General features: G+C 39.7%; 1 protein-coding gene and 1 long non-coding RNA gene across 2 annotated transcripts; one reads left to right on the top strand and one right to left on the bottom strand.

Annotated features, from left to right (window-relative positions):
- Positions 1 to 8,125: 8,125 nt before the first annotated feature.
- LOC120111561 lies at positions 8,126 to 12,030 on the bottom strand. The gene is made up of 9 exons (XR_005512765.1): positions 10,836 to 12,030; positions 10,606 to 10,752; positions 10,143 to 10,534; positions 9,973 to 10,059; positions 9,560 to 9,889; positions 9,283 to 9,408; positions 9,111 to 9,204; positions 8,603 to 9,031; positions 8,126 to 8,518 (listed from the first exon to the last, which is right to left on the bottom strand). It is a non-coding gene; the product is annotated as an uncharacterized LOC120111561 (long non-coding RNA).
- Positions 12,031 to 12,297: 267 nt separating this feature from the next.
- On the top strand, positions 12,298 to 13,856 carry LOC103709320 (zinc-finger homeodomain protein 9-like). Its single transcript, XM_008794615.4, has one exon. The coding sequence runs from the start codon at positions 12,617 to 12,619 to the stop codon at positions 13,514 to 13,516; it is 900 nt and encodes a 299-aa protein (XP_008792837.2). The 5' UTR covers positions 12,298 to 12,616; the 3' UTR covers positions 13,517 to 13,856.
- The last annotated feature ends 277 nt before the right edge of the window (positions 13,857 to 14,133 follow it).

The raw sequence follows: 14,133 nt of genomic DNA, 5'->3' as shown, positions 1-14,133 counted from the left end.
TCATTATCTATACCAGCTTCGGATCCATTGTGAGTCAGGTAAAACGGTGAGGACCCATGCGGGCCTGTATTTAGACCCATATCGATTATTTACTAGATAAATCTTGAGTGCTTATACAGGATTAAGAAATGCAGATAATTTCTTCCGATTAACCATTTTGAATGAGGTCCTGAGTTGTTACAATTGGTATCAGAGCGAACCTAACCCATAACCTATCTAGAATAGGAAACACTGCAATATAGATTTATTGGGGCTAACAACGGACCGATCATAATGCTTTGATTAGATTTGATTGAATTTGAACCTTTAGCCTGACGGATACGTCCGAACTTAAACGGAAGGAGTATGTAAGGATCTGTGCACGCATGTGTTTAGTCCCATATCGTTTCTTCACTGGATAGATCTTGGATACTTATATAAAATCAAAAAATTCAAATAATATTTTTCAGCTAGTTATTTTGGATGAGGTCTTAAATTGTTATAAAAACTCGCCCCATTTGAATTAGGTTAGGTTGGATATTCGATGCAACTGAGTAAATTGTCATCCCCATCAAGAGCAGTGATGGTGTTTCTAATAGTAACCGTAACAGGACCAGAAAGCCTGCTCTCCTTTACTTTTGGCATTATGGTATCATAAATGAATTACTGAGCTGTACCTTGAACAAGAGGAGAATTGATGTCAATTTATGCAGGTTTGTGGGCAAAGGGATGAGATTTGTGGCTCATGGGTTCAGATCGACCTGGATCGACCCTATTGCCAAAAGGATACTTGAACCCATCATTCATGTCAGAGAACAAAATAGACCTTCATCACCAAGTAAAGCTCCTTTATGAACAAAATATTGGGGATGCCATACCTAGCTAACACCGCGCATGCTCAAGGACAAGTCTTTTTCTTCTGTTTTTCGACTTTTCTCTCTCTCTCTTTTTTAACCCCCTCCCTAACTTGTTGATATTACTGTTTGTAGATCTGTCATGATATTCCTGAACTCCTAGCAGCCCTGGAAAGCTTAGTATCGTGGAAAGGCAAGACCCCCATATTCTCTACAAGCTACACGATATTCCACAATTTCATGTCAAGATAGGTGAAAGGATAGGATCCTCATGAATGTGAAAAATCTTCTTGAATGGTGTAACAATAGTTGCAGATCTAAGCAGAGAGAGGGAGGCAAATATGGCCAACTAGTTAAATTAAAATAAAAATCAAATCAAACTGTAAAAATTTAGATTTACAGATAAAAAATCAAAAGGTGAGAGGCTTTTAATAGAGGTTTTCATGCAGACATTTTGATAAAAAGATAGTACATTTGATTAGGGGTCATACAAGCCAAGAGATTTTGGTGGTGGATTGAAATTCTATATAGGTAAAATGTTAGTAAACTAGAGAGGGGAAGGTAAGAATGAAAGAGAGAAAATTTTCAACCCAAAAAGGAAACAGTGGAATAATTTAAAGTAAAAAACAGTTTCCATAGCATCTTTGTGAAAGTGAGGTTTGTCTTTGTTAATTCAACCCTGATCACTTTATTTATTTATAAAGAAGGACAATCACTTAGGAATCCATTGAGAAGGAGAGATATGTCTCTTCATTTTTTGTCTCTAAATATAATATAAGAAAAATTTGGCCCAAAAGTTGTGTTATAAACTATGGGATCTTTTTGTTCAAATCGAACTAAATTAGTTTTAAAATTTTAATAATTCTTGGAGAGGACTATGGATGGTTTCACTTTTTTTTAAAACAAAAGGGTGATGTTTCGCCTGTATTATATTTATCTAGGTTGGTAACTTGACTTGCACTAGTCTAGACCTAAACCTAGAGTTTCACTACACCAAAAAAGAAAATTTCCGACTCTTATTTGCCGACGCTTATTCCAAGCGTCGGCAAAATAATTTCTCCGTCAACATTTGCCGACGCTTTTTAAAAGCGTCGGCTAATGACGACGCTTTTAACGACGCTTTTTAGCGTTGTTAAATAACGACGCTTTTAAGCATCGTTAAAAGCGTCGTCGGAAGCCAAAAAACCACCTCATTTTAGTCCCACATCGGTGGATCTGAAAAAGAAATAACTGTTTATATAGCCAAATCCAACCACTCTGCATGGATGGAATGAAGGTATCGATCGGGGAGGTTGTTTGCATTTCTCTTTGTGTTCCATCAGCACCATGGAATGGAGGAGAAGATGCAGATCGTCAATGAGAATTTTCTTATGATAATTAGCGACGCTTTAAAGCGTCGGTAAAGAGCGACGCTTTAAAGCGTCGGGAAAAGCGAAGCTTAAAAGCGTCGCTAAATTATAATTAGCGAAGCTTTTGGAAGCGTCGGAAAATATTTTTTCCACTGTAGCATAGGCGACGCTTTGTAAAGCGTCGGGATGGTTTCTACCGACGCTTAAAAGCGTTGCTAATGTCCAAGTTTCTTGTAGTGTTTGGACTTTCAAATGGAAGAGTATGGCCACCGAGAATTCTCAATTAATATATTTTTTTTCTCTTTTTGATATAGATTTATTATTTTTATTAGAACTCCATTCATGAAATTCCTCTCGCAAGAAGAGACACTATATGAAATGTAGGTTGGAGAAATCAAGAACATTCTCTTCTATTTTTTTCCGAAATAAATTAAATGCCTTTCCTTAAAAATAGAGGAAGCCTATGTTTCTTCCTCTTATCCCATTTAATAAAAATTAATTAAAAACTTCTCCATAAACCAAAATTAAACACAAAAATGAATTTAAATATTTACTTATAAAGTTAAAAAATGTTTTGAATATTTTGATTTTCGCTAAACACTACATAAAATATCTTTTAAAGTTTGAAGAGTCTAGTTCACATCTGTTATCTAATACCCACCACGGCCGAACTTGCATACCACTTTAATACTCGTAGACTCGAGGCTTTACAGATCAAGAACAAAAAAATAAAAAATATGAAATTAAGCTAAAATGTGAAATTGAGTATCCTACCCAAGTGCTAAATAATTTATTAATATTTATTATCATCATTTTTAAGATATATAATTATAAAAATATGCAAAATAAATTATTTTTTCAAAAGTAAGAATTTTTGAAAGTTTACTATTAATTCTCAACATTCTTACAAAAGTAATTTTACTTTTCATTACTTTTCTTTCGGTGCATTTCACTGCAACAAGAATACCTTCAAAAATTCCACCCATTGTACGGCAGAAATCTAACCAGACAAAAAACAAGGGAAAAAAATAACTATGAAATGCATTTACTCTAACTTTTGCTCAACAATGAAAGACATTTACTACAGCCACTTTAAATAACCATAGTAAATTCCTTGTTCAACAAAAATTAAATGCATGCTTAGAGTCCGTGACACTTGTACGCTTCTCCATCTCTCTCTCTCTCTCTCTCTCTCTCTCTCTCTTCCATATCTCTTTTTTTTTTTTTTTTCTTGGGCTTTTTAATCCCCTTACGTGCTCTTTTCTTATCATCACCGCTATAGTCTCACCGAGGCAACCCAAGGACTCCCTTCCCACTTCAACTTCGCCTCTCTCTCTCTCTCTCTCTCTCTCTCTCTCTCTCTCTCTCTCTCTCTCTCTCTCTCTTATTTTATTGGGGTAATTAATTCCCCACCCTCCGGATGACTCGGCTATAACAAACCGTCCCTGTTGACTGAAAATGAATTTTGTGGTCCAACGGCTCTCCAAACTATAATTCCCGGTTCCTGGGAGGATTAATCTTTGAAGATAATGTGCCGAATATGCCCCGATCCATGCCAACGCTAGTATTTTGAAGGCAGAAATTGAGACGTTTGGAGTTTCCGTAATCCCTGTTCGCGTGGCCAAAGGAAGGCATTTTCGGTTTGAAGGCGGGGAAAAGTGAGTCGTTTGGAGTTTCCGTAATCCCTGTTCGCGTGGCCAACGGAAGTCATATTCGGTTTGAAAGCGGGAGAACTTCACCGTTGGAATTCCAGAGAAGACTTTGGAGCTCCACAAGCATAGTCCTCTGTTCTTTGAGGTTCCAACGGACGGTATGCTTATCGGGGGGCCAACGGAAGGGTTTTTGGTTTGAAGGCGGGAGAAGGTTACCGTTGGAAGACCAGAGAAGACTTTTGAAGGCGGAAATGAAGTCCTCTGTTGTTTGAGGTTCCAACGGACACCTGTTTGCCACACCTATTTGCCGTTGGAAACGCCTGCTAGTTAGATGTGGGACATCAACGAGGACATATACTGGTAGACGAGATGGTTGGCATGGTGTTTATATCAAAGTATTCAGAGCGATTCTAGAAGAGTTGAACCGCTACTACATTTGGCCGCGGGAACTGGAGTCGAGAGAGAACTCCATTTTCTGTTTGAACTCCATCCGGCAAACAGATTATATGCAGATTGCCCATCTGTTTGAACTAGAGTCTTCTCTTCTTTGATAAGCAGATTACCCATCTGTTTCCCATCTTCTTCCGTTTTGCCATAGGGTGTGGGAAATTAAGATTATGTTTTCTTTGTTTATGAATGCCCTGTTCTGCTCCAGTCTACCATCTTCTTCCATTTTGCCTTAGGGTGTGGGGAATTAAGATCAGGTGTTTTTTGGAAGTTCATGAATGCTCTGTTGTGCTCCACTCTCCCTCTAAGTCTGTTATAATAGAGATATTTTGCTAAGGTGCCTCTGATTCTGCACTCTTCGTCTGACTTTGTTATAACCGAGCTGAGCTCCAAGAATTGCCGTGACCTATTTCCTCCCGTATAGCTGCGATTCCTATGGCGAATAGTAAGAAAACATCATCTTTTTTTTCTTTGTTTTTGGATCTCTTTCTCGGTACATTTCAGTATAAATCCTCCTTTTGGATCCTTCTGTGTAGTTTTTTTTTGGCTATTTGTTGTTACAGTAGCGAAGCTGTTATTATTTCCATTTGTGAGGACACAATTCTTGATCAAATTTTCAAGAAAATAGTGGAAAGGTGGAGACATTTATCTTCTACAATGATAGAAATTAAGTTTTATATTCTAAACAAATCTAGAATGCTTGTTACGCTCATGAGCGATAAGGATGTTCGTAACATGCATCAAATACATGTGAACTTAAATGCGGCAGTGATCGAGATGGTTGTTACTCATTCTCTAAGCTTGATCGATGCTGCTGATATGGTAATCAATACGAGCTATTCCATATTTGAAATTTTATTTTGTTCATTTGAAGCTAAAAGAACATTAATAAGTGTGCTGAAATTATGTTTATCGTTTTGTATGGACAGTGGCTCATCCCATGGTGCTGAAATTAGTTGGAGATCCAAAAATATTTCAAAGAGTAGCTCAATTAATTTTGTCCAAGTTGTTGAAGAAACAAGAGCTGCAATTGAAAAGGAAGAAAGTCAAAAAAATTCCTTGGATGCTTGGAAAAGCTGTATAGAGGGCGTTGGTCAGGAGTTCAAGAATATCGAAACTCTTCGTGACACCATTCACAACTTTTGTATCGCAAATTGCAGAGATTTTGTGTTCATGAAGAACGATCGTGAGTGAGTTACTGTGGAATGTGCATATGAAGAATGTGAATGGCATATCCATGCTTCTCGACTTGGTAATGGTGAAAAGTTTGCAATTAAAAAAATGAACGGTAACCATACATGTGGAGGAGGGATGCAAGTCCGGTCGCATCTGAAGGCTTCAAAACGTTGAGTTTCGAACATTGTTAAAGATAAACTTCAAGATATGCCATTATATAAGCCGACTGACATTGTAAAAGATATTCGTCGGAAATATGGTGTTCAATTGCCGTATCATCAGGCTTGGAATGGTAAGGAGCTGGCTATGAAGGAGATTTATAGTGATAGATCACTATCTTATGACTGAATTTGGTGGTATTGCGACGCCATTGTTCAAACCAACCCCGGCAGTATTGCAGAGTACGAAATAATTGAAGGTCGATTCAGACGTCTGTTCATTTATTTTCATGCTTCACTATTGGGTTTCATAAAAGGATGTCAACCTTTAATTTTTATGGATGAGATATTTATAAAACATAAGGATGGAGGTGTATTGCTTGGCGCCACTGCCAAAGATGACAATGATGATATGTTTCCTATAGCTTATGGTGTGGTAGATACAGAAACTGATGAAAACTAGGAAAGATTTTGCCGGATTTTCAAAGAAGCTATTCATAGTTGCAGTGAGTACCGTGGTCAAAAGTTGACATTTATGACAGATAGACATCAGGAAATTATTAAATCGATGCCGAAGTACTTTTCTGGTTGCTACCACTTATATTGTATTCATCATGTGAAAGAAAACTTTAAGAATCAGGTTTGCATCATAATATTCTAAATAATTTAAAGTAGAAAGTATCTAAGTAATATACCATCCGATATATCTGATATTTAATTGTGATCGCAAGTGCTTGTCTATTATCATGCAGCTGACAGAAAGAGGCTGCTTGATTTACTAAATACTGTTGCGTATACTCCAAGGCTTAATGTTTTTCAAAAGCTAATTGGAAAACTTACATCAGAAGCCCCTGGTGCTTCCACTTTTCTCCTACATGCCAACCCCGAGGATTGGGCAAATGCAATTTTTCCAGGTCCACGCTGGGGCACTACGACATCTAACGTGGCTAAGTATTTTAATAGTTGGATCTTGGAGACTAGTCATCTGCCCGTCCCTCAGATGGTTGACCATATCAGGCTTCAAATTATGCAGATGATGCATGAACGGCATAATCAAGGATATAGCATTCAAACCCACCTATGTACAGATGCTGAGAAAGTGTTACATAAAAATGCAGAAGACGGTCGGAGATAATCCGTGTTTACATCCAACATAATGATATATGACGTAAAGGATACAAACTACTCATGCAAAGTTGACCTCCAGAATTGCAGCTGCTCTTGTGGCGAGTGGCGAATCTTCGGCATGCCATGTAAGCATGCTTGTGCTTGTATCAAGAAGGCCGGCAGATCATTGTACCAATTCATTGACATTTGGTTCCAAACTGAATTGTATAGAGCAACATATGACGAAGCAATTAGTCCAATTCCTGATATTGAGGAGCCGCACAGTGCATCTGAAGAGATTCACATTCTACCCCCTATGACAGACACATCCTGGCAGGCCTAAAAAGAAGAGAAGACCTTCTCAAGTTGAGTTAGTACGTGATATGAGATATGGACGATGCGGGAAGCTTGGGCACAACAGAAGGACATGTAATGAGGTTATAGTGTAAACAATATGGTGCTCTAGTTTACATTGAAGGTATGGAACACTTGGCACATCCTTGGCACACCATGGCATACAGTTTCAATCCCATGGCACGCCATGGCACACCATGTATTCTTATTATACATGGTATTATACTCCATGTTTTTATAATTGAAATCTGAAAAAGGAAAAAAAATACCGTTTTTAGCTCTGTGCACACAATTACCTGTTCCCTGCACTCAGATATGGTTTCTATGCACACTTAAAACTTAAGCAATCTTTTTTTTTTTCCTTTACTTATCTGGTACTTTCAGATTCGAGATGGTCTAAAAATGGTGCAATTGTAATGCCCCAAATGCTTATCGATGGTGCAGTCGAGTATGTATTCCTAACCTTTCATGTTTATATTTCTTTTTCTTTGCCTTTCTGAAATGTATTTATGCTGCAAGTTCACATTACTTATATTTGGTAAATTTTTCCATTGTCGTCGCAGATGGGGAAGGATGTGGTCACGTTGTAGTAAAGGAAGACCTTCTGAAGTAAAGGAAGTTGATTGTTGATATTGTCAACTAATTGAATTTTTGGATTATTTCAGAATTTATCAATGTGGAATACTATGAAGTTCCTTTTTTAACTTAATTTGTTGATGTTAGCTTATGCTATGCCTTTTTGGATGGCTGATTTATGTGGAGAGACCTTCTGTTGACTGGAATTGTTCAGAGATAGCTTTTTAGGGCTAACTACAATATTTGATCTATATACATGGTGTGACATGGCACATCATGGCACACAGTTATAATATATAAATCAACCATAGCCATGGCACACCAAGGCACAGTTTCAAAACTATCTGATTTTTGACCTGTACTGCCAATGGCACACAATCATAAGATAGCGGCACAGCATGGCACAGTTAATTTATGTGACCTGGCATTTTATAAATCATTACAACCAATTTAGAGCACGACATAGAAGACAATTTGGTGAATCATCTGAATAATACATATGTATTCATCATAATTGTATGAATGTTACATTACGTAAAAAAATATAATGTCTCAATACATTGCCTGCTCTAATCTCTCTTTGTACATGTCTTCTCATACCATATCCAGAAACTATCATTTGTACTGCAGTGGTCATTCAACAAAATATTGCCTGCAATCCAGCTCCTGTATAAAGAGGGATCCTTGAACTGTTCTAGCAATGGTCTCGAAGTGCCCCATGTCAGTACCTCTACATACATGAGCACGTATACCCCGCAGTCGAGACTATCCGGCGTCTGCTGTGGACACTCTCGAATTTCATGAATGACAGTTTCGGGGATATGGTATCCCACGCGGTCGCTTAGCCAATATCGCAGAAAAGATGCCTACATGGATGTGCAGAATATATTATTTTTAATGTACATGTGAGTATAAATAAAAATATCACACATCTTTCAACTGACACTCACAAATTTAATAGTATCATTTGCAACATTGAAGCTCCACATGGAATTGTAGCATTGAAAACACTGCTGCTTCAAGTCCAAAACAAGTAAATACCAATACCATCATGTATTCATTGGAATGAATAGATATCTACAGTTTTGGAGATCGCAGAGTTCTATGTCCCCTAACCATTTGAGAATACTAGGCTGCAAGGACTGTAAAATACTTTTGGTAACATCAACAGTTACCTCACAAACGCACAATAGATATCGATTCACGGCAGTCTACAAAATTTATTATGTCAGAATACACATAATTTTTAATACAATCTTAAAAATTTAAGGATGATTCAGAACCTGTATTTCATAGCGCAAGAATATAGATAGGTTATCAATGCACTCAGTGTTTTCTCGATGCAAAAGCTCCAAGACACGAAAGTAAACATTGATGACCTGTGTTTATTAAAAGAACTTCATAAAATAGAACCGTCGATATAAAATTAAGTGAGGTATATGTCTTCAATTAACCTACATCACTGCGTAGTGGCCCATCATGTAGGAGCTAGACTATAGCATCACCATTGCATGATGGTTTCAAAGTATCTGCATCCTCCCAAATGGTGTGCCTACAAAATTCATTCCAATGTTTAAGCTACTTACATTATGATAAATGTGAAATTGCAAACTTAATTTAGGTAACTTACTCCATGTGATTTTCTTCAAGGAAGAAATCAACAGCTTCTTCATGGTACATAGGGAGTACACCTTCCCCCTTCCCGTGATAGGTATGTTTCCTTGCCACTTTCAGTTTACTCTTTGGTGTCTCCACTCTTTCAACATCAATAAATTTAGTGGTTTATTCTAAAAGCTAAGTGAAATGAAATGAGAATACAACAATTTTACTTAGCAAAGAACATGATATGGACTTAGCAAATTGCATATGTATGCATAATATTTAAGGAACTGAACAAATTCGTATACCTCTATAGGGGGTGATGTTTCTTTGTCGAGTGGAATTGACTTGCGGAGCTCCATAAGTGCAGTAGTGATAGGCTCCAATAATTTACTCGACCGAGTGGACAAATCCTCCTTTTTATTTGCTAGTGCCATCCTACCTTCACCTAGAGAGTCTATTTTTTGTTTCTTTTTTGCCCTTTTATAAGTATTTGGAAAGTGTGCTATGGCCTTTGCTTTCTCTGTTGCCTTTCGCTCACGTGCTCCGAACTTCACGCGCCAGCATCAGGAGGAAACATATTTCGTGGAAATGGGTCCACCTTCTTTCTCACCCTCAACATCAGTGGGCCAAATAACCTGATAAAAATATGCATTTCATGTAATAAACAATATATTATAATGATAAAAAAATATTTTATCAAAATCAAAAAATTACATACCTCCACCTCATCTGCACTATTGTGAATCTCATCTTTCTCCACTACACCTTTGTCCTTAGCTTCAACTGTATTATGCTCTTCACTCACCTAATAATGAGTTGTATTTAATTCATAATAACAACCATGATCCCCACGACGACATAGTTAATAATTCATCAAACTTTGCTTACTTCGGTAAAATCTGTATCATGCTGAACATTTTCGTCATCCACCAAGAGACCATTATCTCGGAGGACCTTCTCAATTCTGGACACCCTCTTATCAATCAAAAACAAAGACCTCTCAGCCACTTTTAAGCGGGTCTATAAGCTTTCCAATGTAGGTTATTCACTTTGGCTGGATGACGGAAACTAAAACAACACAATAAAAGGAATTAAATGTGTACCAAGTGGTTATAAGTATGTGCCGCAAAATAAAAGGTGTGTGCCACATGGAAATAAATCTGTGCCAAGTACTTCTAAATGTGCACTACTTGACTTATCTCTTTCGGAGCTTCTAATAGTGGCCTTCCTCGCGAGAGAAGGTGCAACTCCTTCTCTCTAGGCTCTAGCTTCTCGATCACCTGTCGCAAGCAAAAACTTAAATCTTGCATCATGTAAAAATAAATGTGATGTTACAAATTAATATTCAAACCTAAATTTTTTTTAAGTTCTTCATAACTTTGGCGATCACATCCACCTTGCAAGAAAATTTGGCGTTGCTCCAATGCAACAGATGTGGATACATAGACGGTGGTCGGTGGCTGCCTAAAAGGGTATTCGAATGCTCAACAGCCCATGCCTGCCAAAAATCAATGCGAACATCAAATTTCAACACAATACATATCTTAACAATGAAATTAAAAAAAATATAAAGATGCTTACCACCAGAGCCACCGTGCATCCATCCATATATCCACCAGATTCATTCCCGCTGATGTTCCTTCTCCTCACACTCTCGGATATACTAGGTATCTGCTGGCGAACAAAAGCAAAAACGGCAAGACCCCAACTATTAAATCATCAATATATGAATATAGTGCCTTAGGAACATTGTAGTATATAGTTGGAAACAGAATCGTCACAAAGAGGTATAGAACCCATAATTTGGTAAAATCTTCTACATCTTGTCGTCCTCTCTTTCCAACTAGTAATTGTAATCTATTTTCTATTGCATCCCTACCGGCCTTTTTGTGATCACCATAAAAAAAACGGGTGATAAGGTCAGAAGTAACCCTCCCCTCCTTATACAATTCTACCTCATCGCCCATGGCACTCAAACCAAGGATGAGTGCAAACTCACTTCCTAAAAAAGGCACTAAAACTTTACCAAACCAAAAACCTTCCTTGACATCATCCCAAAAAGAAAGCAAAGTGTCTAAGACAGGCCTACTTTGCTTGATATATGGCAAACTTAGCATATGTCCAAAAGGAGTTGCGGTCACCCTATCATTCTGCGGTCACCCTATCATTCTGCTCCCGAGACATAGACTGCACAAGGGTGGTAATAAATTGGACATAGTGGCTAAAGTAGCACCTTCCATTGACCATATTATTCGGACCAACAGAACATGCTTTGCCTCTACTCTGAATTGGAGCCATATAAAATGTCTGTATCAAAAATATTAATGAAACACATTATCCATAAAACAAATCTTTCAAGAATGCATTGTGAAACAATTAATAAACATCAAATTAAGAATCACTGCAGGGTAAAATTAAAGAAAACAACAACCTTATATGATGTATTTGCAGGAAACTATACCAATATATCACCTACCAATAATCTTCCCTGGGCGAAATCAATAATCGATTCCATTGCATTCAAAACCGAAATCAAAAAATTATTCGGAATAAAAAAGTGGGAAGCAAGAGAGATTACGATTTAGCTTTGACTATAGCCAGCATTATGGTTCTCAAAAATTAAGAACAAATCTTCCCTGGGTGAAATCAATATTTCATTTCGTAACATTCAAAACCGAAAACAAAAATTTCTTCGGAACAAAAATACGGGAAGCAATAGAGATTAGGGTTTAGCTTCGATTATAGCAAGCATTATGGTACCCAGTAGCATTGGGCGAGTGGAACCTTACCTGCGATTCGGTATGCTTATCGGGGCGGACTCGGTCGACAGGAAGAGGACTTCGTCGACACGAACATGACTCGTTCGAGAGGAAGAAGAAGAAGGGATTTTTTCCGAAGGCGAGAAGAAAAATACTTGGTCGAGAGGAAGAGGAAGACGAAGAAGGGTTTCTTCCTGGGTCCAGAGGAAGAAGATAATGAGAGGAAGAGGAAGAGGACTCGCCTGAGCGGAAGAGGAGCAAAGAAAGCCGGAAAGCCCAAGGGATGAATAAAGGGTAGTTTCGTCAAGTAGACCTCAGAGCGATAGATTCCCAGTGCAAAACAAGAGTTCTGTTGAATTTCAAGTATTAAGTTTCACCAGTAAGATACGTAGACTTACCATATAGAAATCCAAAAATCTCTTGGGACCGAGTTAAAAGATCGGTCAAGAGGGACTATTCTGGTCCAACACTGGACCGGTGATTAGTTTCCCCTATTTTATTTGTTCTCTCTCCTCCTTTCTTCCTCGTTGCCGTCCACCTTCCGACCGTTCCTAATCTCTGAACCCTTTCTTTACCTCTCTACTAATTCTCTAAGAAACAATTATGGATTCCGTCACGAAAAGCTTCGACCTGGACACCCAAAAGCCCGTTTCCTTCCCCAACGGCACTCTAAAGAAGCAACTTCCCCGCCCCCCGGCGCCGGCGGCGGACGGCCACCACCAGTACCGAGAGTGCCTCCGGAACCACGCCGCCAGCCTAGGCGGGCACGCCGTTGACGGCTGCTGCGAGTTCATGCCTTCCCCCTCCGCCGACCCAGCCGTCCCCACCTCCCTCACCTGCGCCGCCTGCGGCTGCCACCGCAACTTCCACCGCCGCCTCCCCCTCGACGCCCGCCTCCGCCGCGACGACACCGACCCAGACGACGACGACGACGAGGAGGAGGAGTCGCAGGACGACGACGGGGAGCGGCGCCTCCGCCGCCGCCTCCGGAGCTCCGGTTCCCCGCCCCCCTACTCCTCCGCTCCCCACATGCTCCTCGCCCTCAGCGGCGCCGGAGCCGGCAGTGACGGGCCTGGGTCCACCCAAACCATGGCCGCCCCCATAACGGCGTCTCCGGGGGTCTTTCAGGCGTTGGCGCCGCCGTATGCGGCGGCGGGGGCGATGCCGAGGAAGAGGTTCAGAACGAAATTCAGCGGGGAGCAGAAGGAGAGGATGCAGGAGATGTCGGCGCGGCTAGGGTGGAGGATGCAGAAGAAGGACGAGGCGGTCGTCGAGGAATTCTGCCGGCAAGTCGGCGTCGAGAGGGGAGTATTCAGGGTGTGGATGCATAACAACAAGCACGCATATCTTGGCAGCCCCTCATCGAGGAGAAGTGAGATGGGAGGCAGCGGCAGTGGCGGCGGCGGCGGCGGAGCTGGCGGCGACGAGGGGAATGGCCTTGTCAGCGGCGGCGACACTAGGGGCGGCAACAATTTAGCTGTGAACGGTTCTCCTTCCTCTTGAACCTCAACGAGATGCAGCGGTCTTTGAAGAGAAACTAGCTAGGGAGAGTCATGAATCATGTTGCAGCTGCTGTTCTTGTTTTTAATCTTGTTAGTCATCTTTTCTTCCAGAACAATGTTGTTATTAGCAGTGAAACTCGGTGGTTTTTTGACCTGTCTTGTTAGATTCCGGTTTTAGATCTACTGGGAGAAAATCGAGTGATGCATGGCAGAGGAGAGGAGACGGTAGATATGAGAGAGAAATGATGACCTTCAGTTTTTTTTTTTTTTTTTTTTTTTTTTTTTTTTTTTTTGCCCCCCATCCTTTTCTTTAATGGATATTTGATATGAGGTTTGTCTTCTTTGTTGTTGTTGGTCTTAATTATCGGCTTTAAGTTTGAAACTAATTTCCTAGCTGCTGGTCTAATAATGCACAGGGATATTAGGAATGATAAATAAAAATTTCGAACATTGTAGCGATTGGGGTTTGAGTTTCGAAGCGACTATGTGCACTTGCGTATGTGACGAGTGAGAGTTCTGAATTTCTGATATTTCTTTTTGGGGCCTGGTATGGATTTGCTTACTCTACCTTAGGAATGATATTGGCCATTGCATTCATCTTTCTCCTGCTGTTAAGCT

Source organism: Phoenix dactylifera, chromosome 8 (assembly GCF_009389715.1).
Source record: "Phoenix dactylifera cultivar Barhee BC4 chromosome 8, palm_55x_up_171113_PBpolish2nd_filt_p, whole genome shotgun sequence".
Classification (NCBI taxonomy): Eukaryota; Viridiplantae; Streptophyta; class Magnoliopsida; order Arecales; family Arecaceae; genus Phoenix; species Phoenix dactylifera.
The sequence above is the reverse complement of the archived record's forward strand: the minus strand, read 5'-3'. Positions and strand labels throughout refer to the sequence as shown.

What these genes read in the sequence shown, in the direction of transcription:
- LOC103709320 (XM_008794615.4), top strand. Translation starts at nt 12,617, where the DNA reads ATGGATTCCGTCACGAAAAGCTTCGACCTGGACACCCAAAAGCCCGTT.